Source organism: Lissotriton vulgaris, chromosome 2_2 (genome assembly GCF_964263255.1).
Source record: "Lissotriton vulgaris chromosome 2_2, aLisVul1.2, whole genome shotgun sequence".
NCBI lineage: Eukaryota > Metazoa > Chordata > Amphibia > Caudata > Salamandridae > Lissotriton > Lissotriton vulgaris.
This window is the reverse complement of record NC_141688.1, coordinates 319,574,279-319,600,060: the sequence shown is the minus strand read 5'-3', so window position 1 is coordinate 319,600,060 and position 25,782 is coordinate 319,574,279. Positions and strand designations below refer to the sequence as shown.

The 25,782-nt window shown below is 56.7% G+C and overlaps 1 protein-coding gene across 5 annotated transcripts in view; it reads left to right on the top strand.

Moving 5' to 3' along the window:
- Nucleotides 1-247: 247 nt before the first annotated feature.
- LRP4 (LDL receptor related protein 4) overlaps nt 248-25,782 on the top strand; it is a 409,878-nt gene continuing 384,343 nt past the window's right edge. For 3 of the 5 annotated variants that reach the window (XM_086959683.1, XM_086959684.1, XM_086959687.1), the window contains exon 1: nt 500-1,008. In XM_086959683.1, coding sequence (XP_086815809.1) covers nt 951-1,008 — 58 coding nt within the window. In that variant the 5' untranslated portion in view covers nt 500-950. Of the gene's footprint in view, nt 1,009-25,782 lie in introns of all 5 variants that reach the window. The other 2 variants (XM_086959686.1, XM_086959685.1) reach the window with 1 other exon arrangement.

Below are 25,782 nucleotides of genomic sequence, written 5' to 3'. Positions count from 1 at the left end.
TCTGGGATCAGACCAAGTACTGGGGGGAGTAGGGGGTGGAGTAAACGGGGTGGAGACTGGGAGCGGACCAAGTGCTGCTGGTGCGAGGGGGTGGCAGGGGTGGAGGGAGCAGTCGGGTGCGAGGTGGTAGCGCCTCCCTGGATCAGTGCTCTGTAGTCACCCTCCTGCAGAAGGTGGCACCCCCACCCCCCCTTGCAGAGAGTGGTACAGTCCAGAGCTGCTGTGCCTGGAGCACTAGAGAGTCCGAGGCAGAAGGGGGGAGAGGCCTGAGAGTGTCGGGGCAGGAGGAGCGCACAAAGGCTGGGGAGAGAGTGCACGGACGAGAAGGACAGAGAGGTCTGAGAGTGTCGGGGCAGGAGGAGCGCACACAGGCTGGGGAGAGAGTGCACGGACGAGGAGGGCACGGACTCCGGGCAGAGAGGCCCGAGAGTGTCGGGGCAGGAGGAGCGCACACAGGCTGGGGAGAGAGTGCACGAACTCCGGGGCAGAGAGACTTCTGGGGGCAGAGGGGAGAGTGCAGGGGGGAGACCTGCTTGGGGAGGGGAGGAAGGGGCATGAAGGAGGAGACAAGAGGGGATCGGACTCATCGCAGAGTGAAGTGACGGGCGAGCGTGCAGGGGCGCCTTGAAGCTTCGCTGGGCCCCGGGACCTGCACCCACAACTCTCCCTGGACCCCCACTCACCCCACTCCCGAGGACCCCCCCACCCTCCATGGATCCCTGCGTTTGAGCATCATTGGAAACATGTGAACTCCGCGGGGAACCTCTGACGTCAGGCCCCACTGGGGTCCGCTGACCTTTGACCTTGGCTTGGATTGACCCCTGTTTGGACGCTGTGACCTCTGTCGGGATCCTGTGGCCTTTGACTGCAGTTGGGATCTATCGGAATCTTGTGCCCAGTGCTTGGAAGCTGCGACCTTTGACCCCACATCTGCCCGGACACCCCCTGCCATGGGGTCCCCAGGGGCCCCCCACTGGCTGTGCCTCACCTCGCTGCTGTGGCTGACAGGTGAGTTGGGGTCCTTGCGCCTGGTGTGCGTCTGATTGAAGCCCCCTGTTGTTGGAGTATTGTTGCCTCAGTCTTTGAAGGGGGGGCCAGGCGGCGGGGGGAGGGGGGGGGGGGGTAGGTCTCTGTCTGCGATTTGGGGTTTTAGTTTAAACGTTGGTTCGCCGGGGGGGGGGGGGGGGGGTTTAGTGTCATTCTGCTATTTGGGTATTAGTGCCTCAGCCTTTGATTGGGGGGCTCAGTCTACGCTTTGGGGGTGTAGCTTCAGCTTTGGTCTCCTGGGGGGGTTCAGTCTCTGCCTGGGGTTGCTTGACTCAGTTGGTGAAAGTTACCTCCTCAGCTTTGGTGAGGGGGTTTAGGCTCAAACTGTGATGGATTAGCGCCCCCCTATGATTAGGGTGTACGGGATAAAGTGGACCTTTGGGGGGGATCGATTTACTCTCATGGGGGGGGGGGCTTCCTTTAACTTTTCCTACTTTTAGGTACAGCTTCCATCGGAGGGGAGGGGGTGGGGCGTTCCTCATGCCCTAGGGTGCCCCCTATTTCCCGGCGGTGACTCACGAGTCCCTGCTCCTTTCTAGCTCGGCGCGTGCCCAGTGGGGTACGGGGATGGAGGGCGGGGGGGGGGGGGGGGGGGCTCTTCTGGACTCCATGGGCCCCGATTGGGTCCTCCCCAGTCCCCCTCACCCTCTTCTCCTTTAGGTGCCTGGAATTTATAGATTTGCTCCTAATCGCATCTTCGGACTCCTCGAGCCTGCCCTAGAATCTGCCAGCTGGGGCCACGGGCCCCGGGCCCCGGAGGGGTCCTTTGTCCCCGTCTTAGGGCCACACAGTGGATTCCTGCACCTCTTGAAGTTTCCACCTCCTGCTCTTCAGGCCCGCGTGTTCCTGCGGTGGGGGGCTCTCTCACTTCCTGCAGTTTGTGAGTACACGGGGGTCCCTGCACCTGTGCAGACCTCACCAGACGCTCATGGAGGGCTCCTAAGCCCTTCTCCAGAGGCACACGGGGGTCCTGTGCCCTGTGTGTCCTGCTCTAGAGGCACACATGGCTCCTGTGCCCTGTGTGTACTGCTCTAGAGGCACACAGGGGGTCCTGTAACCTGTGTGTCCTGCTCTAGAGGTACACGGGGGTCCGGTGCTCTGTGTGTCCTGCTCTAGAGGCACACATGGCTCCTGTGCCCTGTGTGTCCTTCTCTAGAGGCACACAGGGTCCTGTGCCCTGTGTGTCCTGCTCTAGAGACACACAGGGGGTCCGGTGCTCTGTGTGTCCTGCTCTAGAGGCACACAGGGATCATGTAACCTGTGTGTCCTGCTCTAGAGGTACACGGGGGTCCGGTGCTCTGTGTGTCCTGCTCTAGAGGCACACAGGGATCATGTGCCCTGTGTGTCCTGCTCTAGAGGCGCACAGGGGGTCCTGTAACCCGTGTTTCCTGCTCCAGAGGCGCACGGGTGTCCTGTGCCCTGTGTGTCCTGCTCTAGAGGCACACAGGGATCATGTGCCCTGTGTGTCCTGCTCTAGAGGCGCACATGGGGTCCTGTAACCTGTGTGTCCAGCTCTAGAGGTACACAGGGGGTCCGGTGCTCTGTGTGTCCTGCTCTAGAGGCACACAGGGGGTCCTGTGCCCTGTGTGTCCTGCTCTAGAGACACACAGGGGGTCCTGTGCCCTGTGTGTCCTGCTCTAGAGACACACAGGGGTCCGGTGCTCTGTGTGTCCTGCTCTAGATGCACACAGGGGGTCCTGTGCCCTGTGTGTCCTGCTCTAGAGGCGCACGGGGGGTCCGGTGCTCTGTGTGTCCTTCTCCAGAGGCACACGGGGTTCTGTGCCCTGTGTGTCCTTCTCTAGAGGCACACGGGGTCCTGTGCCCTGTGTGTCCTGCTCTAGAGGCGCACAGGGGTCCTGTGCCCTGTGTGTCCCACTCTAGAGGCCTCTGCACCTCGTTCTAGAGACACACGGGGAGTTCTGTGCCCTGTATCCTGTTCTAGAGGCACACTGGGGGTCCTGTGCCCTGTGTGTCCTGCTCTAGAGGCGCACGGTGGGTCCGGTGCTCTGTGTGTCCTTCTCCAGAGGCACACGGGGTTCTGTGCCCTGTGTGTCCTTCTCTAGAGGCACACGGGGTCCTGTGCCCTGTGTGTCCTGCTCTAGAGGCACACAGGGGTCCTGTGCCCTGTGTGTCCAGCTCTAGAGGCCTCTGTACCTCGTTCTAGAGACACACAGGGGGTTCTGTGCCCTGGGTGTCCTGCTCTAGAGGTGCATGGGGGTCCGGTGCCCTGTGTCCTGTTCTAGAGGCACACTGGGGGTCCTGTGCCCTGTGTGTCCTGCTCTAGAGGCATGCGGGGGTCCTGTGCTCTGTGTATCCTGCTCTCGAGGCGCACAGGGTGTCCTGTGCTCTTCTCTAAAGGCACACAAGGGTCATGTGCCCTGTGTGTCCTGCTCTAGAGACACACAGGGGGTTCGGTGCTCTGTGTGTCCTGCTCTAGAGGCACACAGGGGGTCCTGTGCCCTGTGTGTCCTGCTCTAGAGACACACAGGGGGTCCGGTGCTCTGTGTGTCCTGCTCTAGAGGCGCACTGTGGGTCCGGTGCTCTGTGTGTCCTTCTCCAGAGGCACACGGGGTTCTGTGCCCTGTGTGTCCTTCTCTAGAGGCACACGGGGTCCTGTGCCCTGTGTGTCCTGCTCTAGAGGCGCACAGGGGTCCTGTGCCCTGTGTGTCCAGCTCTCGAGGCGCACAGGGTGTCCTGTGCTCTTCTCTAGAGGCACACAAGGGTCCTGTGCCCTGTGTGTCCTGCTCTAGAGACAGACAGGGGGTTCTGTGCCCTGGGTGTCCTGCTCTAGAGATGCATGGGGGTCCGGTGCCCTGTGTCCTGTTCTAGAGGCACACTGGGGGTCCTGTGCCCTGTGTGTCCTGCTCTAGAGGCACGCGGGGGTCCTGTGCTCTGTGTATCCTGCTCTCGAGGCGCACAGGGTGTCCTGTGCTCTTCTCTAAAGGCACACAAGGGTCCTGTGCCCTGTGTGTCCTGCTCTAGAGGCGCACAGGGGGTCCTGTGCTCTGTGTGTCCTGCTCTACAGGCACCCAAGGGGCCCTGTGCTCTTCTCTAGAGGCACACATGGGTCCTGTGCCCTGTGTGTCCTGCTCCAGAGGTGCATAGGGGGTCCTGTGTCCTGCTCTAGGGGCCTCTGTGCCTCGTTCTAGAGGCACACAGGGGGTCCTGTGCTCTGTGTGTCCTGCTCTAGAGGCACACAGGGGGTCCTGTGCCCTGTGTGTCCTGCTCTAGAGGCCTATGTGCATCGTTCTAGAGGCACACAGGGGTCCTATGTGTTCTGCTCTAGAGGCCTCCTGTGCTTTGTTCTAGATGCACACAGGGGTCCTGTGCCCTGTGTGTCCTGCTCTAGAGGCACACAGGGGGTCCTTTGCCCTGTGTGTCCTGCTCTATTGGCACACAGGGGGTCCTGTGCTCTGTGTGTCCTGCTCTAGAGGTGCACAGCGGGTCCTGTGTGTCCGGCTCAAGAGGCGCACAGGGGGTCGTGTGTCCTGCTCTACTGTGTGTCCTGCTCTAGAGGCGCACAGGCGGTCCTGTGCCCTGTGTGTTCTGCTCCAGAGGCGCACAGGGGATCCTGCGCCCTGTGTGTCCTGCTCCAGAGGCGCACAGGGGGTCCTGCGCCCTGTCCTGCTCCAGAGGCGCACAGGGGGTCCTGCGCCCTGTGTGTCCTGCTCCAGAGGCGCAAATAGGGTCCTGCACCCTGTGTGTCCTGCTCTAGAGGCACACAGGGGGTCCTTTGCCCTGTGTGTCCTGCTCTAGAGGCACACAGGGGGTCCTTTGCCCTGTGTGTCCTGCTCTAGAGGCACACAGGGGGTCCTTTGCCCTGTTGTCCAGTCCAGAGGCACAAGGGGGCCCTGTGCCCTGTGTGTCCTTCTCTAGAGGCGCACAGGGGGTCCTGTGCCCTGTGTGTCCTGCTCTAGAGGCCTCCTGTGCCTCGTTCTAGAGGCACAAGGGGGTCCTGAGCCCTGTGTGTCCTTCTCTAGAGGCACACAGAAGATTTGTGTGTCCTGCTCTAGAGGCCTCCTGTGCCTTGTTCTAGAGGCGCACAGGGGTCCTGTTCCATGTGTGTCCTGCTCTAGATGCCTCTGTACCTTGTTCTAGGGGCACACAGGGGGTCCTTTGCCCTGTGTGTCCTGCTCCAGAGGCACACAGGGGGTCTTTTGCCCTGTTGTCCGGTCCAGAGGCACAAAGGGGTCCTGTGCCCTGTGTGTCCTTCTCTAGAGGCACACGGGGTCCTGTGCCCTGTGTGTCCTGCTCTAGAGGCACACAGGGGGTCCTTTGCCCTGTGTGTCCTCCTCTAGAGGCCTCTGTACCTCGTTCTAGAGGCACACAGGGGTTCCTGTGCCCTGTGTGTCCTGCTCTCGAGGCACACAGAAGATTTGTGTGTCCTGCTCTAGAGGCCTCCTGTGCCTCGTTCTAGAGGCACACAGGGGGTCTTGTACCCTGTGTATCCTGCTCTAGAAGCGCACAGGGGTCCTGTGCCCTGTGTGTCCTGCTCTAGAGGCCTCCCGTGACTCGTTCAAGAGGCACACAGGGGGTCCTGTGCCCTGTGTGTCCTGCTCTAGAGGCCTCTGTACCTCGTTCTAGAGGCACACAGGGGGTCCTGTGCCCTGTGTATCCTGCTCTAGAGGCGCACAGGGGTCCTGTGCCCTGTATCTCCTGCTCTAGAGGCCTCCTGTGCCTCGTTCTAGAGGCACACAGGGGGTCCTGTGCCCTGTGTGTCCTGCTCTAGAGGCACACAGAAGATGTGTGTGTCCTGCTCTAGAGGTCTCCTGTGCCTCGTTCTAGAGGTGCACAGGGGTCCTGTTCCATGTGTGTCCCGCTCTAGATGCCTCTGTACCTCGTTCTAGAGGCACACAGGGGGTCCTGTGCCCTGTGCCCTGTGTGTCCTGCTCTAGAGGTGCACAGAGGTCCTGTGCCCTGTGTGTCCTGCTCTAGAGGCCTCCTGTGCCTCGTTCAAGAGGCACACAGGGGTTCCTGTGCCCTGTGTGTCCTGCTCTAGAGGCCTCTGTACCTTGTTCTAGAGGCACACAGGGGATCCTGTGCCCTGTGTGTCCTGCTCTAGAGGCGCCCAGGGGTCCTGTGCCCTGTGTGTCCTGCTCTAGAGGCTCCCAGGGGTCCTGTGCCCTGTGTGTCCTGCTCTAGAGGCCTCCTGTGCCTCGTTCTAGAGGCACACAGGGGGTCCTGTGCCCTGTGTGTCCTGCTCTAGAGGCCTCTGTACGTCGTTCTAGAGGCACACAGCGGGTCCTGTGCCCTGTGTGTACTGCTCTAGAGGCCTCCTGTACCTCATTCGAGAGGCACACAGGGGGTCCTGTGCCCTGTGAGTCCTGCTCTAGAGGCGCACAGGGGTCCTGTGCCCTGTGTGTCCTGCTCTAGAGACCTCTGTACCTTGTTCTAAAGGCACATTGGGCCCTGTGTTCTGTGTGTCCTGCTCTAGAGGCCTCTGTGCCCTGCTCTAGAAGCACAGAGAGGGCTACTGTAGCATCTCTCTCTCTTCCTAGTCTCTATGAGGCACACAGGGGCCCCAGTAGATCCCACTTCCTCCTCTAGAAGCGCACAGGCCTCTTCTAGCATCTCTCTCTTCCTAGTCTATATGAGGCACACAGGGAGCCCAGTAGATAAAACTTCCTGCTCTAAAAGCGCACAGAGGGCCCCCTGTGGCACGTGTGTTCTGCTCTAGAAGCGCACAGAGGGCCCCTGTGCCACATGTGTTCTGCTCTAGAAGCGCACAGAGGGCCCCAGTGCCACATGTGTTCTGCTCTAGAAGCGCACAGAGGGCCCCTGTACCACGTGTGTTCTGCTCTAGAAGCGCACAGGGGCCCCTGTGCCACGTGTGTCCTGCTCTAAAAGCACACAGAGTGCCCCCTGTGGCACGCGTGTTCTGCTCTAGAAGCGCACAAAGGGCCCCTGTGCCACGTGTGTTCTGCTCTAGAAGCGCACAGAGGGCCCCTGCGCCACATGTGTTCTGCTCTAAAAGCGCACATAGGGCCCCTGTGCCACGTGTGTTCTGCTCTAGAAGCGCACAGGGGCCCCTGTGCCACGTGTTTCCTGCTCTAAAAGCGCACAGGGTGCCCCTGTGCCACGTGTGTTCTGCTCTAGAAGCGCACTGGGGCCCCTGTGCCACATGTTTCCTGCTCTAAAAGCGCACAGAGGGCCCCCTGTGGCACGTGTGTTCTGTTCTAGAAGCGCACAGAGGGCCCCTGTGCCACGTGTGTTCTGCTCTAGAAGCGCACAGATGGCCCCTGTGCCACGCGTGTTCTGCTCTAGAAGCGCACAGATGGCCCCTGTGCCCTGTGTGTCCTGCTCTAGAGGCACACAGGGGGTCCTTTGCCCTGTGTGTCCTCCTCTAGAGGCCTCTGTACCTCGTTCTAGAGGCACACAGGGGTTCCTGTGCCCTGTGTGTCCTGCTCTCGAGGCACACAGAAGATTTGTGTGTCCTGCTCTAGAGGCCTCCTGTGCCTCGTTCTAGAGGCACACAGGGGGTCCTGTACCCTGTGTATCCTGCTCTAGAAGCGCACAGGGGTCCTGTGCCCTGTGTGTCCTGCTCTAGAGGCCTCCCGTGACTCGTTCAAGAGGCACACAGGGGGTCCTGTGCCCTGTGTGTCCTGCTCTAGAGGCCTCTGTACCTCGTTCTAGAGGCACACAGGGGGTCCTGTGCCCTGTGTATCCTGCTCTAGAGGCGCACAGGGGTCCTGTGCCCTGTATCTCCTGCTCTAGAGGCCTCCTGTGCCTCGTTCTAGAGGCACACAGGGGGTCCTGTGCCCTGTGTGTCCTGCTCTAGAGGCACACAGAAGATGTGTGTGTCCTGCTCTAGAGGTCTCCTGTGCCTCGTTCTAGAGGTGCACAGGGGTCCTGTTCCATGTGTGTCCCGCTCTAGATGCCTCTGTACCTCGTTCTAGAGGCACACAGGGGGTCCTGTGCCCTGTGTGTCCTGCTCTAGAGGTGCACAGAGGTCCTGTGCCCTGTGTGTCCTGCTCTAGAGGCCTCCTGTGCCTCGTTCAAGAGGCACACAGGGGTTCCTGTGCCCTGTGTGTCCTGCTCTAGAGGCCTCTGTACCTTGTTCTAGAGGCACACAGGGGGTCCTGTGCCCTGTGTGTCCTGCTCTAGAGGCGCCCAGGGGTCCTGTGCCCTGTGTGTCCTGCTCTAGAGGCGCCCAGGGGTCCTGTGCCCTGTGTGTCCTGCTCTAGAGGCCTCCTGTGCCTTGTTCTAGAGGCACACAGGGGGTCCTGTGCCCTGTGTGTCCTGCTCTAGAGGCCTCCTGTGCCTCGTTCTAGAGGCACACAGGGGGTCCTGTGCCCTGTGTGTCCTGCTCTAGAGGCCTCTGTACCTCGTTCTAGAGGCACACAGCAGGTCCTGTGCCCTGTGTGTACTGCTCTAGAGGCCTCCTGTACCTCGTTCGAGAGGCACACAGGGGGTCCTGTGCCCTGTGAGTCCTGCTCTAGAGGCGCACAGGGGTCCTGTGCCCTGTGTGTCCTGCTCTAGAGACCTCTGTACCTTGTTCTAAAGGCACATTGGGCCCTGTGTTCTGTGTGTCCTGCTCTAGAGGCCTCTGTGCCCTGCTCTAGAAGCACAGAGAGGGCTACCGTAGCATCTCTCTCTCTTCCTAGTCTCTATGAGGCACACAGGGGCCCCAGTAGATCCCACTTCCTCCTCTAGAAGCGCACAGGCCTCTTGTAGCATCTCTCTCTTCCTAGTCTATATGAGGCACACAGGGAGCCCAGTAGATAAAACTTCCTGCTCTAGAAGCGCGCAGAGGGCCCCTGTGCCACGTGTGTCCTGCTCTAAAAGCGCACAGAGGGCCCCCTGTGGCACGTGTGTTCTGCTCTAGAAGCGCACAGAGGGCCCCTGTGCCACATGTGTTCTGCTCTAGAAGCGCACAGAAGGCCCCAGTGCCACATGTGTTCTGCTCTAGAAGCGCACAGAGGGCCCCTGTACCACGTGTGTTCTGCTCTAGAAGCGCACAGGGGCCCCTGTGCCACGTGTGTCCTGCTCTAAAAGCACACTGAGTGCCCCCTGTGGCACGCGTGTTCTGCTCTAGAAGCGCACAAAGGGCCCCTGTGCCACGTGTGTTCTGCTCTAGAAGCGCACAGAGGGCCCCCTGTGGCACGTGTGTTCTGCTCTAGAAGCGCACAGAGGGCCCCTGTGCCACATGTGTTCTGCTCTAGAAGCGCACAGAAGGCCCCAGTGCCACATGTGTTCTGCTCTAGAAGCGCACAGAGGGCCCCTGTACCACGTGTGTTCTGCTCTAGAAGCGCACAGGGGCCCCTGTGCCACGTGTGTCCTGCTCTAAAAGCACACTGAGTGCCCCCTGTGGCACGCGTGTTCTGCTCTAGAAGCGCACAAAGGGCCCCTGTGCCACGTGTGTTCTGCTCTAGAAGCGCACAGAGGGCCCCTGCGCCACATGTGTTCTGCTCTAAAAGCGCACATAGGGCCCCTGTGCCACGTGTGTTCTGCTCTAGAAGCGCACAGGGGCCCCTGTGCCACGTGTTTCGTGCTCTAAAAGCACACAGGGTGCCCCTGTGCCACGTGTGTTCTGCTCTAGAAGCGCACTGGGGCCCTTGTGCCACGTGTTTCCTGCTCTAAAAGCGCACAGAGGGCCCCCTGTGGCACGTGTGTTCTGTTCTAAAAGCGCACAGAGGGCCCCTGTGCCACGTGTGTTCTGCTCTAGAAGCGCACAGATGGCCCCTGTGCCACGCATGTTCTGCTCTAGAAGCGCACAGGGGCCCCTGTGCCACGTGTGTCTTGCTCTAAAAGCGCACAGAGGGCCCCCTGTGGCACGCGTGTTCTGCTCTAGAAGCGCACTGGGGCCCCTGTGCCACGTGTGTCCTGCTCTAAAAGTGCACAGAGGGCCCCCTGTGGCATGTGTGTTCTGCTCTAGAAGCGCTCAGAGGGCCCCTGTGCCACGTGTGTTCTGCTCTAGAAGCGCACAGGGGCCCCTGTGCCACGTGTGTCTTGCTCTAAAAGCGCACAGAGGGCCCCATGTGGCATGTGTGTTCTGCTCTAGAAGCGCACAGAGGGCCTCTGTGCCATGTATGTTCTGCTCTAGAAGCGCACAGATGGCCCCTGTGGCACGTGTGTTTTGCTCTAGAAGCGCACAGAGGGCCCCTGTGCCACGTGTGTTCTGCTCTAGAAGTGCACAGAGGGCCCCTGTGCCACGTGTGTTCTGCTCTAGAAGCGCACAGAGGGCCCTTGTGCCACGTGTGTCCTGCTCTAAAAGCGCACAGAGGGCCCCTGTGCCACATGTGTCCTGCTCTAGAAGCACAGAAAGGGCTTGCATGGCATTTCTCGACGCGTTTTGTACATGAGGCAAATGGTGTCCCTGTAGCTCAGTGAGATGTCATGTCTGCTCTAGAAATATTTCTGAGCGCTTACCTCCTGCCCCAGGTACACAAGGGTTCATGTACCTTTCTGAGCTCTCGATTGCTTCTCTAGTGTTATGAGGACTTCCTGCAGATGTACCATGCCCCTCCCCCTTCTCTAGGAAGACCAAAGCGTTCCTGCTGGTCTGATAGCATTCACACTTGTCTCAGACACAGGGAGCTACCTGCGCCTGTCACAGCTCTCACGCCCAGTTATAGAGGCACACCAGTATCTCCACCTCCAGAGGCACAGAGGCAATGCCCCTCTCACAACTCTCAGGTCCTGTTCTAGAGGCACAGAGTTCATGCTGCTATTGCAACCCTCAGGTCCTGCTCTAGAGGCACGGAGTGCATACACCTGTCGCAATTCCCAGGTCCTGTTCTAGAGGCACACCAGTATAGGTATAAGTGCAGATAACATAACATAACAGATCTCATGCCTTGCACTAGAGGCACACCAGTATCTCCTGCGACAGAGGCAATGCACCTGTCGCAACTCTCAGGTCCTGTTCTAGAGGCACACCAGTATTTCCTGGTCTGGAGGCTCAGAGTTTATGCACCTGTCACACCTCTCGGGTCCTGCTCTAGAGGCACGGAGTTCATGCACCTGTTGCATGCACCTGTTCTAGGGGCACACCAGAATCTCCTGCTCCAGAAGTTCAGAGATCACGCACCTGTCACAGCTCTCATGCCCTGATCTAGAGTTGCACCAGTATCTCCTGCTCCAGCAGCACAGAGTTTATGCACCTGTCGCAACTCTCAGGTCTGTTCTAGAGGCACACCAGTATTTCCTGCTCCAGTGGCTCAGAGTTTATGCACCTGTCACACCTCGCGGGATCTGCTCTAGAGGCACAGAGCGCATGCACCTGTCGCAATTCCCAGGTTCTGTTCTAGAGGTACACTAGAATCTCCTGCTCCAGAGGCTCAGAGTTCACGCACCTGTCACAGCTCTCATACCCTACTCTGGATGCGCACCAGTATCTCCTGCTCCAGAGGCAATGCACCTGTCGCAACTCTCAGGTCCTGTACTAGAGGAACGGAGTGTTTGCACCTGTCGCAACTCCCAGGTCCTGTTCTAGAGGCACACCAGAATCTCCTGCTCCATAGGCTTAGTTTATGCACCTGTCACATCTCTCGGGTCCTGCTCCAGTGGCACAGAAGCAATGAACCTGTCACAACTCTCAAGTCCTGTTCTAGAGGCACAGAGTTCATGCCCCTCTCGCAACTCTCAGGTCCTGTTCTAGAGGCACAGAGTTCATACTCCTGTCGCAACTCTCAGGTCCTGTTCTAGAGGCACAGAGTTCATGCTCCTGTCGCAACTCTCATGTCCTGTTCTAGAGGGACACCAGAATCTCCTGCTCCAGAGGCTCAGAGTTTATGCACCTGTCACACCTCTCTGGTCCTGCTCTAGAGGCATGGAGTGCATGCAACTGTTGCAATTCCCAGGTCCTGTTCTAGAGGCACACCAGAATATCCTGCTCCAGAGGCTCAGAGTTCATGCACCTGTCACAGATCTCATGCCTTGCTCTAGAGCCACACCAGTACCTCCTGCTACAGAGGCAATGCACCGGTCGCAACCCTTAGGTCCTGTTCTAGAGGCACACCAGCATTTCCTGCTCCACAGCCTAGGAGTTTATGTATCTGTCACACCTCTCGGGTCCTGCTCTAGAGGCATTGAGTGCATGCACCTGTCGCAATTCCCAGGTCCTGTTCTAGAGGCACACCAGAATCTCCTGCTCCAGAGGCTCAGAGTTCATGCACCTGTCCCAGCTCTCATGCCTTGCTCCAGAGGCTCAGAGTTCATGCACCTGTCCCAGCTCTCATGCCTTGCTCTAGAGGCACACCAGTATCTTCTGCTCCAGAGGCTCAGAGTTCATGCACGTGTTGCAGCTCTCACTCCCCGCTCCAGAGGCACAGAGTTCTTGCACCTGTTGCAGCTCTCATGCCCTGCTCCAGAGGCTCAGAGTTCATGCACCTGTTGCAGCTCTCACGCCCTGCTCCAGAGGCTCAGAGTTTATGCACCTGTTGCAGCTCTCACGCCCTGCTCCAGAGGCACAGAGTTCCTGCACCTGTTGCAGGTCTCACGCCCTGCTCTAGAGGCAGAGAGTTCATGCACCTGTTGCAGCTCTCACGCCCTGCTCCTGAGGCTCAGAGTTCATGCACCTGTTGCAGCTCTCACGCCCTGCTCTAGAGACAGAGAGTTCATGCACCTGTTGCAGCTCTCACGCCCTGCTCTAGAGGCAGAGAGTTCATGCACCTGTTGCAGCTCTCATGCCCTGCTCTAGAGGCAGAGGGTTCATGCACCTGTTGCAGCTCTCACGCCCTGCTCTAGAGGCAGAGAGTTCATGCACCTGTTGCAGCTCTCACGCCCTGCTCTAGTGGCCCAGAGTTCATGCACCTGTTGCAGCTCTCACGCCCTGCTCTAGAGGCAGAGAGTTTATGCACCTGTTGCAGCTCTCACGCCCTGCTCCAGAGGCACAGAGTTCATGCACCTGTTGCAGCTCTCACGCCCTGCTCTAGAGGCAGAAAGTTCATGCACCTGTTGCAGCTCTCACGCCCTGCTCCAGAGGCACATAGTTCATGCACCTGTTGCAGCTCTTACTCCCTGCTCCAGGGGCACAGAGTTCATGCACCTGTTGCAGCTCTCACACCCTGCTCTAGAGGCAGAGAGTTCATGCACCTGTTGCAGCTCTCACGCCCTGCTCTAGAGGCACCGAGTTCATGCACCTGTCGCAACCCTCAGATCCTGCTCTAGAGGCTCAGAGTTCATGCACCTGTTGCAGCTCTCACACCCTGCTCCAGAGGCACAGAGTTCATGCACCTGTTGCAGCTCTTACTCCCTGCTCCAGAGGCACAGAGTTCATGCACCTGTTGCAGCTCTCACACCCTGCTCTAGAGGCAGAGAGTTCATGCACCTGTTGCAGCTCTCACACCCTGCTCTAGAGGCAGTGAGTTCATGCACCTGTTGCAGCTCTCACGCCCTGCTCCAGAGGCTCAGAGTTCATGCACCTGTTGCAGCTCTCACGCCCTGCTCCAGAGGTACAGAGTTCATGCACCTGTTGCAGCTCTCAGATCCTGCTCTAGAGGCTCAGAGTTCATGCACTTGTTGCAGCTCTCACGCCCTGCTCTAGAGGCCCAGAGTTCATGCACCTGTTGCAGCTCTTACGCCCTGCTCCAGAGGCACAGAGTTCATGCACCTGTTGCAGCTCTCACACCCTGCTCTAGAGGCAGAGAGTTCATGCACCTGTTGCAGCTCTCACGCCCTGCTCTAGAGGCAGTGAGTTCATGCACCTGTTGCAGCTCTGACGCCCTGCTCCAGAGGCTCAGAGTTCATGCACGTGTTGCAGCTCTGACGCCCTGCTCCAGAGGCTCATAGTTCATGCACCTGTTGCAGCTCTCAGATTCTGCTCTAGAGGCACAGAGTTCATGCACCTGTCGCAACCCTCAGATTCTGCTCTAGAGGCACAGAGTTCATGCTCCTGTCGCAACCCTCAGATCCTGCTCTAGAGGCACAGAGTTCATGCACCTGTCGCAACCCTCAGATCCTGCTCTAGAGGCACAGCAGTAGTTCCTACTCTAGAAGCACAGCAGTATGTCCTGCTCCAGAGGCTGAGAGTTCATGCACCTGTCGCAACCCTCAGATCCTGCTCTAGAGGCACAGCAGTATGTCCTGCTCCAGAGGCTCAGAGTTCATGCACCTGTCGCAACCCTCAGATCCTGCTCTAGATGCACAGCAGTAGTTCCTAATCTAGAGGGACAGCAGTATGTCCTGCTCCAGAGGCTCAGAGTTCATGCACCTGTCGCAACCCTCAGATCCTGCTCTAGAGCCTCAGAGTTCATGCACTTGTTGCAGCTCTCACGCCCTGCTCTAGAGGCCCAGAGTTCATGCACCTGTTGCAGCTCTTACTCCCTGCTCCAGAGGCACAGAGTTCATGCACCTGTTGCAGCTCTCACACCCTGCTCTAGAGGCAGAGAGTTCATGCACCTGTTGCAGCTCTCACGCCCTGCTCTAGAGGCAGTGAGTTCATGCACCTGTCGCAACCCTCAGATCCTGCTCTAGAGGCTCAGAGTTCATGCACCTGTTGCAGCTCTCACGCCCTGCTCTAGAGGCAGAGAGTTCATGCACCTGTTGCAGCTCTCACGCCCTGCTCCAGAGGCACATAGTTCATGCACCTGTTGCAGCTCTTACTCCCTGCTCCAGAGGCACAGAGTTCATGCACCTGTTGCAGCTCTCACACCCTGCTCTAGAGGCAGAGAGTTCATGCACCTGTTGCAGCTCTCACGCCCTGCTCCAGAGGCACATAGTTCATGCACCTGTTGCAGCTCTTACTCCCTGCTCCAGAGGCACAGAGTTCATGCACCTGTTGCAGCTCTCACACCCTGCTCTAGAGGCAGAGAGTTCATGCACCTGTTGCAGCTCTCACGCCCTGCTCTAGAGGCAGTGAGTTCATGCACCTGTCGCAACCCTCAGATCCTGCTCTAGAGCCTCAGAGTTCATGCACTTGTTGCAGCTCTCACGCCCTGCTCTAGAGGCAGAGAGTTCATGCACCTGTTGCAGCTCTCACGCCCTGCTCCAGAGGCACATAGTTCATGCACCTGTTGCAGCTCTTACTCCCTGCTCCAGAGGCACAGAGTTCATGCACCTGTTGCAGCTCTCACACCCTGCTCTAGAGGCAGAGAGTTCATGCACCTGTTGCAGCTCTCACGCCCTGCTCTAGAGGCAGTGAGTTCATGCACCTGTCGCAACCCTCAGATCCTGCTCTAGAGCCTCAGAGTTCATGCACTTGTTGCAGCTCTCACGCCCTGCTCTAGAGGCCCAGAGTTCATGCACCTGTTGCAGCTCTTACTCCCTGCTCCAGAGGCACAGAGTTCATGCACCTGTTGCAGCTCTCACACCCTGCTCTAGAGGCAGAGAGTTCATGCACCTGTTGCAGCTCTCACGCCCTGCTCTAGAGGCAGTGAGTTCATGCACCTGTCGCAACCCTCAGATCCTGCTCTAGAGGCTCAGAGTTCATGCACCTGTTGCAGCTCTCACGCCCTGCTCCAGAGGCACATAGTTCATGCACCTGTTGCAGCTCTTACTCCCTGCTCCAGAGGCACAGAGTTCATGCACCTGTTGCAGCTCTCACACCCTGCTCTAGAGGCAGAGAGTTCATGCACCTGTTGCAGCTCTCACGCCCTGCTCTAGAGGCAGTGAGTTCATGCACCTGTTGCAGCTCTCACGCCCTGCTCTAGAGGCTCAGAGTTCATGCACGTGTTGCAGCTCTCTTGCCCTGCTCCAGAGGCTCATAGTTCATGCACCTGTTGCAGCTCTCACGCCCTGCTCCAGAGGCACAGAGTTCATGCACCTGTCGCAACCCTCAGATCCTGCTCTAGAGGGTCAGAGTTCATGCACCTGTTGCAGCTCTCAAGCCCTACCCTAGAGGGGCCGAGTTCATGCACCTGTCGCAACCCTCAGATCCTGCTCTAGAGGCTCAGAGTTCATGCACCTGTTGCAGCTCTCACGCCCTGCTCCAGAGGCACATAGTTCATGCACCTGTTGCAGCTCTTACTCCCTGCTCCAGAGGCACAGAGTTCATGCACCTGTTGCAGCTCTCACACCCTGCTCTAGAGGCAGAGAGTTCATGCACCTGTTGCAGCTCTCACGCCCTGCTCTAGAGGCAGTGAGTTCATGCACCTGTTGCAGCTCTCACGCCCTGCTCCAGAGGCACATAGTTCATGCACCTGTTGCAGCTCTTACTCCCTGCTCCAGAGGCACAGAGTTCATGCACCTGTTGCAGCTCTCACGCCCTGCTCCAGAGGCACAGAGTTCATGCACCTGTCGCAACCCTCAGATCCTGCTCTAGAGGGTCAGAGTTCATGCACCTGTTGCAGCTCTAAAGCCCTACCCTAGAGGGGCCGAGTTCATGCACCTGTCGCAACCCTCAGATCCTGCTCTAGAGGCTCAGAGTTCATGCACCTGTTGCAGCTCTCACGCCCTGCTCCAGAGGCACATAGTTCATGCACCTGTTGCAGCTCTTACTCCCTGCTCCAGAGGCACAGAGTTCATGCACCTGTTGCAGCTCTCACACCCTGCTCTAGAGGCAGAGAGTTCATGCACCTGTTGCAGCTCTCACGCCCTGCTCTAGAGGCAGTGAGTTCATGCACCTGTTGCAGCTCTCACGCCCTGCTCCAGAGGCTCAGAGTTCATGCACGTGTTGCAGCTCTCTTGCCCTGCTCCAGAGGCTCATAGTTCATGCACCTGTTGCAGCTCTCACGCCCTGCTCCAGAGGCACAGAGTTCATGCACCTGTCGCAACCCTCAGATCCTGCTCTAGAGGCACAGAGTTCATGCACCTGTCGCAACCCTTAGATCCTGCTCTAGAGGCACAGCAGTAGTTCCTACTAAAGAAGCACAGCCGTATGTCCTGCTCCAGAGGCTGAGAGTTCATGCACCTGTCGCAACCCTCAGATCCTGCTCTAGAGGCACAGCAGTATGTCCTACTCCAGAGGCTCAGAGTTCATGCACCTGTCGCAACCCTCAGATCCTGCTCTAGAGACACATCAGTAGTTCCTACTCTAGAAGCACAGTCGTATGTCCTGCTCCAGAAGCTCAGAGTTCATGCACCTGTCGCAACCCTCAGATCCTGCTCTAGATGCACAGCAGTAGTTCCTACTCTAGAAGCACAGCCGTATGTCCTGCTCCAGAGGCTCAGAGTTCATGCACCTGTCGCAACCCTCAGATCCTGCTCTAGAGGCACAGAGTTCATGCACCTGTCGCAACCCTCAGATCCTGCTCTAGAGGCACAGCAGTAGTTCCTACTCTAGAAGCACAGCCGTATGTCCTGCTCCAGAGGCTCAGAGTTCATGCACCTGTCGCATCCCTCAGATCCTGCTCTAGAGGCACAGCAGTAGTTCCTACTCTAGAAGCACAGCCGTATGTCCTGCTCCAGAGGCTCAGAGTTCATGCACCTGTCACAACCCTCAGATCCTGCTCTAGAGGCACAGCAGTAGTTCCTACTCTAGAAGCACAGTCGTATGTCCTGCTCCAGAGGCTCAGAGTTCATGCACCTGTCGCAACCCTCAGATCCTGCTCTAGAGGCACAGCAGTAGTTCCTACTCTAGAAGCACAGTCGTATGTCCTGCTCCAGAGGCTCAGAGTTCATGCACCTGTCGCAACCCTCAGATCCTGCTCTAGAGGCACAGCAGTATGTCCTGCTCCAGAGGCTCAGAGTTCAGGCACCTGTCGCAACCCTCAGATCCTGCTCTAGAGGCACAGCAGTAGTTCCTACTCTAGAAGCACAGTTGTATGTCCTGCTCCAGAGGCTCAGAGTTCATGCACCTGTCGCAACCCTCAGATCCTGCTCTAGATGCACAGCAGTAGTTCCTACTCTAGAAGCACAGCCGTATGTCCTGCTCCAGAGGCTCAGAGTTCATGCACCTGTCGCATCCCTCAGATCTTGCTCTAGAGGCACAGCAGTATGTCCTGCTCCAGAGGCTCAGAGTTCATGCACCTGTCGCAACCCACAGATCCTGCTCTAGAGGCACAGCAATATGTCCTGCTCCAGAGGCTCAGAGTTCATGCACCTGTCGCAACCCTCAGATCCTGCTGTAGAGGCACAGCAGTAGTTCCTACTCTAGAAGCACAGTCATATGTCCTGCTCCAGAGGCTCAGAGTTCATGCACCTGTCGCAACCCTCAGCTCCTGCTCTAGATGCACAGCAGTAGTTCCTACTCTAGAAGCACAGCCGTATGTCCTGCTCCAGAGGCTCAGAGTTCATGCACCTGTCGCATCCCTCAGATCTTGCTCTAGAGGCACAGCAGTATGTCCTGCTCCAGAGGCTCAGAGTTCATGCACCTGTCGCAACCCTCAGATCCTGCTCTAGATGCACAGCAGTAGTTCCTACTCTAGAAGCACAGCCGTATGTCCTGCTCCAGAGGCTCAGAGTTCATGCACCTGTCGCAACCCACAGATCCTGCTCTAGAGGCACAGCCGTATGTCCTGCTCCAGAGGCTCAGAGTTCATGCACCTGTCGCAACCCACAGATCCTGCTCTAGAGGCACAGCCGTATGTCCTGCTCCAGAGGCTCAGAGTTCATGCACCTGTCGCAACCCACAGATCCTGCTCTAGAGGCACAGCCGTATGTCCTGCTCCAGAGGCTCAGAGTTCATGCACCTGTCACAACCCTCAGATCCTGCTGTAGAGGCACAGCAGTAGTTCCTACTCTAGAAGCACAGTCGTATGTCCTGCTCCAGAGGCTTAGAGTTCATGCACCTGTCGCAACCCTCAGATCCTGCTCTAGATGCACAGCAGTAGTTCCTACTCTAGAAGCACAGCCGTATGTCCTGCTCCAGAGGCTCAGAATTCATGCACCTGTCGCATCCCTCAGCTCTTGCTCTAGAGGCACAGAGTTCATGCACCTGTCACAACCCTCAGATCCTGCTCTAGAGGCACAGCAGTAGTTCCTACTATAGAAGCACAGCCGTATGTCCTGCTCCAGAGGCTCAGAGTTCATGCACCTGTCGCAACCCTCAGATCCTACTCTAGAGGCACAGCCGTATGTCCTGCTCCAGAGGCTCAGAGTTCATGCACCTGTCGCAACCCTCAGATCCTGCTCTAGAGGCACAGCAGTATGTCCTGCTCCAGAGGCTCAGAGTTCATGCACCTGTCGCAACCCTCAGATCCAGCTTTAGAGGCACAGCAGTATGTCCTGCTCCAGAGCCTCAGAGTTCATGCACCTGTCGCATCCCTCAGATCTTGCACTAGAAGCACAGCCGTATGTCCTGCTCCAGAGGCTCAGAGTTCATGCACCTGTCGCAACCCTCAGATCCTGCTCTAGAGGCACAGAAGTATGTCCTGCTCCAGAGGCTCAGAGTTCATGCACCTGTCGCAACCCTCAGATCCTGCTCTAGAGGCACAGAAGTATGTACTGCTCCAGAGGCTCAGAGTTCATGCACCTGTCGCAACCCTCAGATCCTGCTCTAGAGGCACAGCAGTATGTCCTGCTCCAGAGGCTCAGAGTTCATGCACCTGTCGCATCCCTCAGATCTTGCTCTAGAGGCACAGAGTTCATGCACCTGTCGCAACCCTCAGATCCTGCTCTAGAGGCACAGCAGTATGTCCTGCTCCAGAGGCTCAGAGTTCATGCACCTGTCGCAACCCTCAGATCCTGCTCTAGAGGCACAGAAGTATGTCCTGCTCCAGAGGCTCAGAGTTCATGCACCTGTCGCAACCCTCAGATCCTGCTCTAGAGGCACAGCAGTATGTCCTGCTACAGAGGCTCAGAGTTCATGCACCTGTCGCAACCCTCAGATCCTGCTCTAGAGGCACAGCAGTATGTCCTGCTCCAGAGGCTCAGAGTTCATGCACGTGTCGCAACCCTCAGATCCTGCTCTAGAGGCACAGCAGTGGTCCCTGCTCCATAGCCATAGACACAGAGTTCATGCCCCTGTCACAGCTCTCAGGCCCTGCTCTGCCAGCCCTCATGACTGCTCTGGAGGTTGTACTAGGTTCCCTCACCTGCCTCAGCTCCCGCTCTAAATGCACACGGTGGTGGGGGAGGGAGTCCTGCCCTTTCACAGCTCTCGAGGAACACAAGGGGTCCCTGCCCCTGTCTTGGCTCTCGCCTCCTGCCTAAGAGGCACATGGGGGGTAATGGAAATGTCCCAGCTCTAGAGGCACACTTGGGGGGAGGCTGCCCCTATCCTAGCTCTAGGGGCACACAAGGGGTTCCTGCACCTGTCCCAGCTCTGACCTCCTGTTATGGTGACACTACGAGGTTCCTGCTCCTCTTTCCTGCAGCTCTGACAGCTGTCGCTCTGTCATGCGTAGGGAGCTCTGGTGGTCCCTGCAGACTTGCATGGGGGGTTCCTACAGCTGTCCTTCCTTTCACCTCTTGCTCTGTAGGAGGTACAGGGTGTCCCTGTAGCTCTCCCTGCTGTCAGGCCTACTCCACAGACAGACATCGTGTTCCTGCACCTGTGCCAGCTCTGACCATTGCTCAACAGGCACACCCCATATGTTCCTGCTCATACCCAGCTCCCACCCCCTGCTCTCGAGGCACACAGGGATGTCGAGCACCTGTCCTGGCTCTCACATCTTGCTCTATAGGTACACAGGGTTTACTTTGCCTGTCTCAGTGCCTCCTCCAGGGGCACACGAGCTCCTGCAGCTGTCCTCGCTCTCACCCATCTGCTCTAGAGGCACACAGGGTTCCTGCAGCTGTACAGCTCTCGCCCCTCTGCTCTAGAGGCGCACAGGGTTCCTGCAGCTGTACAGCTCTCGCCCCTCTGCTCTAGAGGCACACAGGGTTCCTGCAGCTGTGCAGCTCTCACCCCTCTGCTCTAGAGGCACACAGGGTTCCTGCAGCTGTGCAGCTCTCACCCCTCTGCTCTAGAGGCACACAGGGTTCCTGCAGCTATCCTAGCTCTCACCCCTCTGCTCTAGAGGCACACAGGGTTCCTGCAGCTGTACAGCTCTCACCCCTCTGCTCTAGAGGCACACAGGGTTCCTGCAGCTGTGCAGCTCTCACCCCTCTGCTCTAGAGGCACACAGGGTTCCTGCAGCTGTACAGCTCTCGCCCCTCTGCTCTAGAGGCACACAGGGTTCCTGCAGCTGTACAGCTCTCGCCCCTCTGCTCTAGAGGCACACAGGGTTCCTGCAGCTGTACAGCTCTCACCCCTCTGCTCTAGAGGCACACAGGGTTCCTGCAGCTGTGCAGCTCTCACCCTCTGCTCTAGAGGCACACAGGGGCCCTGCAGCTGTACAGCTCTCACCCCTCTTTTCTAGAAGTACACAGGGTTCCTGCAGCTGTACAGCTCTCACCCCTCTGCTCTAGAGGCACACAGGGTTCCTGCAGCTGTACAGCTCTCACCCCTCTGCTCTAGAGGCACACAGGGTTTCTGCAGCTGTGTAGCTCTCACCCCTCTGCTCTAGAGGCACACAGGGTTCCTGCAGCTGTGCAGCTCTCACCCCTCTGCTCTAGAGGCACACAGGGTCCTGCAGCTGTACAGCTCTCATCCCTCTGCTCTAGAGGCACACAGGGTTCCTGCAGCTGTACAGCTCTCACCCCTCTGCTCTAGAGGCACACAGGGTTCCTGCAGCTGTGTAGCTCTCACCCCTCTGCTCTAGAGGCACACAGGGTTCCTGCAGCTGTGCAGCTCTCACCCCTCTGCTCTAGAGGCACACAGGGTTCCTGCAGCTGTACAGCTCTCATCCCTCTGCTCTAGAGGCACACAGGGTTCTTGCAGCTGTGCAGCTCTCACCCCTCTGCTCTAGAGGCACACAGGGTTCCTGCAGCTGTGCAGCTCTCACCCCTCTGCTCTAGAGGCACACAGGGTTCCTGCAGCTGTACAGCTCTCATCCCTCTGCTCTAGAGGCACACAGGGTTCCTGCAGCTGTGCAGCTCTCACCCCTCTGCTCTAGAGGCACACAGGGTTCCTGCAGCTGTACAGCTCTCGCCCCTCTGCTCTAGAGGCACACAGGGTTCCTGCAGCTGTACAGCTCTCGCCCCTCTGCTCTAGAGGCACACAGGGTTCCTGCAGCTGTACAGCTCTCACCCCTCTGCTCTAGAGGCACACAGGGTTCCTGCAGCTGTGCAGCTCTCACCCTCTGCTCTAGAGGCACACAGGGGCCCTGCAGCTGTACAGCTCTCACCCCTCTTTTCTAGAAGTACACAGGGTTCCTGCAGCTGTACAGCTCTCACCCCTCTGCTCTAGAGGCACACAGGGTTCCTGCAGCTGTACAGCTCTCACCCCTCTGCTCTAGAGGCACACAGGGTTTCTGCAGCTGTGTAGCTCTCACCCCTCTGCTCTAGAGGCACACAGGGTTCCTGCAGCTGTGCAGCTCTCACCCCTCTGCTCTAGAGGCACACAGGGTTCCTGCAGCTGTACAGCTCTCACCCCTCTGCTCTAGAGGCACACAGGGTTCCTGCAGCTGTACAGCTCCCCCCCTCTGATCTAGAGGCACACAGGGTTCCTGCAGCTGTGCAGCTCTCCCCCTCTGATCTAGAGGCACACAAGGGTTCATGCACATGTCTCAGCTCTCATCCCTCTGCTCTAGAGGCATACAGGGTTCCTGCAGCTGTACAGCTCTCACCCTTCTTGTCTAGAGGCATATAGGGTTCCTGCAGCTGTACAGCTCTCACCCCTCTGCTTTGAAGGCCCACAGGGGTCCTGCCACTGTCCTAGCTCTCACCTCTCTGCTCTAGGGGCACACAGGGTTCCTGCAGCTGTGCAGCTCTCACCCCTCTGCTCTAGAGGCACACAGGGTTCCTGCACATGTCTCAGCTCTCACCCCTCTGCTCTACAGACACACAGGGTTCCTGCAGCTGTACAGCTCTCACCCCTCTGCTCTAGAGGCACACAGGGTACCTGCAGCTCTGCTGCTCTCCCCCTCTGATCTAGAGGCACACAGGGTTCCTGCAATTGTGCAGCTCTACCCCTCTGATCTAGAGGCACACAAGGGTTCATGCACATGTCTCAGCTCTCATCTTTCTGCTCTAGAGGCATACAGGGTTCCTGCAGCTGCACAGCTCTCGCCCCTCTTGTCTAGAGGCATACAGGGTTCCTGCAGCTGTACAGCTCTCACCCCTCTGCTCTAGAGGCACACAGGGTTCCTGCAGCTGTACAGCTCTCACCCCTCTTGTCTAGAGGCATACAGGGTTCCTGCAGCTGTACAGCCCCCCCCCCCTCTGATCTAGAGGCACACAGGGTTCCTGCACATGTCTCAGCTCTCACCCCTCTACTCTAGAGGCACACAGGGTTCCTGCACATGTCTCAGCTCTCACCCCTCTGCAGCTGTCCTAGCTCTCATTAGTGCCAGCCTCGGCATGGGGTTCAGGCACGGGGGTTCATGCATCAGTGCCAGCCTCGACACGGGGTTCATGTAGCAGTGCCAGCCCTTGTGTTCATTCAGCGGAGTCAACCCTTGGCACAGGGGTTCATGCAGCGGTGCCAGCCCTTGGGAGACAGCCATGTTAATAAAGGTCTGTGTGGACTGTCCCACCTTTTTTAATTCACCACCACTTCACGACTAGACTTTCACACCCCTCTCACACGCATGCACCATATGGCCGGAACAAAAGATCTCCGATAAAGAGCCCCTTCGCGGGTGCCCGTCAGACATTGCAGCGCCAATCTGACGAGGAGCAGAACCCATATGATGAAGCATGACACCTAGCTTGCTGGGTGTGTGAGGGTTCTAGTTCCAAAAAGGGAACCCCCCCCTCCCTTTGTTTCACTCTCTACGCCTTAACACACACTCCTCCATAGCCCTATCGGGGAACTTTGTACCCATCTTGTGTTACTGTTCATGCAGAGGTGCCAGCCCTCGGCACTGAGGTTCATGCAGCGGTGCCAGCCCTCGGCCGGGGGTTCATGCAGCGGTGCCAGCCCTCGGCACTCAGGTTCATGCATCGGTGCCAGCCCGCGGCACTGGGGTTCATGCAGCAGTGCCAGCCCTCGGCACACGGGTTCATGCAGCGGTGCCAGCCCGCGGCACTGGGGTTCATGCAGCGGTGCCAGCCCTTGGCACTGGGGTTCATGCAGCGGGGCGAGCCCTCGGCCGGGGGTTCATGCAGCGGGCCAGCCCTCGGCCGGGGGTTCATGCAGCGGTGCCAGCCCTCGGCACTGGGGTTCATGCATCGGTGCCAGCCCTCGGCCGGGGGTTCATGCAGCGGTGCCAGCCCTCGGCACTGGGGTTCATGCAGCAGTGCCAGCCCTGGCCGGGGGTTCATGCAGCGGTGCCAGCCCTCGGCACTCGGGTTCATGCAGCGGTGCCAGCCCTCGGCCGGAGGTTCATGCAGCGGTGCCAGCCCTCGGCACTCGGGTTCATGCAGCGGTGTCAGCCCTCGGCCGGGGGTTCATGCAGCGGTGCCAGCCCTCGGCACTCGGGTTCATGCAGCGGTGCCAGCCCTCGGCCGGGGGTTCATGCAGCGGTGCCAGCCCTCGGCACTCGGGTTCATGCAGCGGTGCCAGCCCTCGGCTCTGGGGTTCATGCAGCGCTGCCAGCCTTCGGCACTGGGGTTCATGCAGCGCTGCCAGCCCTCGGCCGGGGGTTCATGCAGTGGTGCCAGCCCTCGGCCGGAGGTTCACACAGCAGTGCCAGCTCGTACACCATGGACTGTATCACACACATGGTCACTCATACATCACGCACTGAGGCGGAAGTACCTTACTTGGATGTGTAATAAAAGTGCCAGGCTGGGGGTAATTTCTGTTGAAATGCCATGTGACTCCCTTCAGTAAGTGATGTCTTGCAGTTCACTGATACAATATCGGTGGTAAAGACATTGATGGTAAAAATATCGAACAAAAAAAATAGATAGTAAAAATGTCAGCTCTCTATACTTAAACAGGTAAGTACAAAAATATCAAAGTTAAAAATATAGATGTAAAAAATGTCGATTAAAAGTATATAAATAAAATAATATATATTAAAAAATATTAATATTATCTTTAACAAAATTAATTACATTGAATATACATTTCAACTAAATGTAAAAATGTAACTTAATTAAAAAAATATATACACACAAATATAATTTATGCATATACATATATTTACTTTGAAATAATTTATAAACGATTATCTTTATTTAATTTTTAAACTTTTTTATTCTATAAAATGAAATATATATACATTTATCAATAATTTAAAATTAAAAAAATATTCTATAATTCATTAACACATTAAACTATTAAATCAAAATTAAAAAGTACATTTTGCAACACAATAAATACAACAGTAGGGAAAATATTGGATAACGAAACAATTCAATTTACTATTCCAACTGCAATAGGTTTAACAGTAGGGAAAGTACTGGATAGTGAAGGGGTAAAAATTACTATTCCCACTCAAGTGAGTGCAACAGTAGTCAAAGTGTTGGCTAGCAAAGGGGCAAAAATGACTATTCCCACTCCCGTGAGTGCAGCAGTAGGGAAAGTGTTGGATAGCGTAAAAACAAAAATTACTAATAACATTTAAACAATAAAAATAAATATAATCTTAAAAATAAATACACAATATTTTTAAAATATACAATTAAATATATTAAACATATAAAAAGAACACATATTATAATGTTAATTACATATAACAAAAACCTACAAGCATGATATAAAAAAATGTGTAAACAATATTTATTTAGAAAGAACAAATATTCACAAACAAATTATGTAAACCATTATGTATTTATTTTATTTCCTACACTATAACACCACACCAATAGAAAAAGAAAACATTTTATTGAAATTAATTTCCATAATTGCCTTGATTATTAATTAATTTTATATTATTAGTAAAAAAGTAATAAACATTCATTTAGTACACATTCTTTAACACTATTATATCCGCAACACACACCTACAATTAATTATGCAATTAAGATTATTAATTGTTA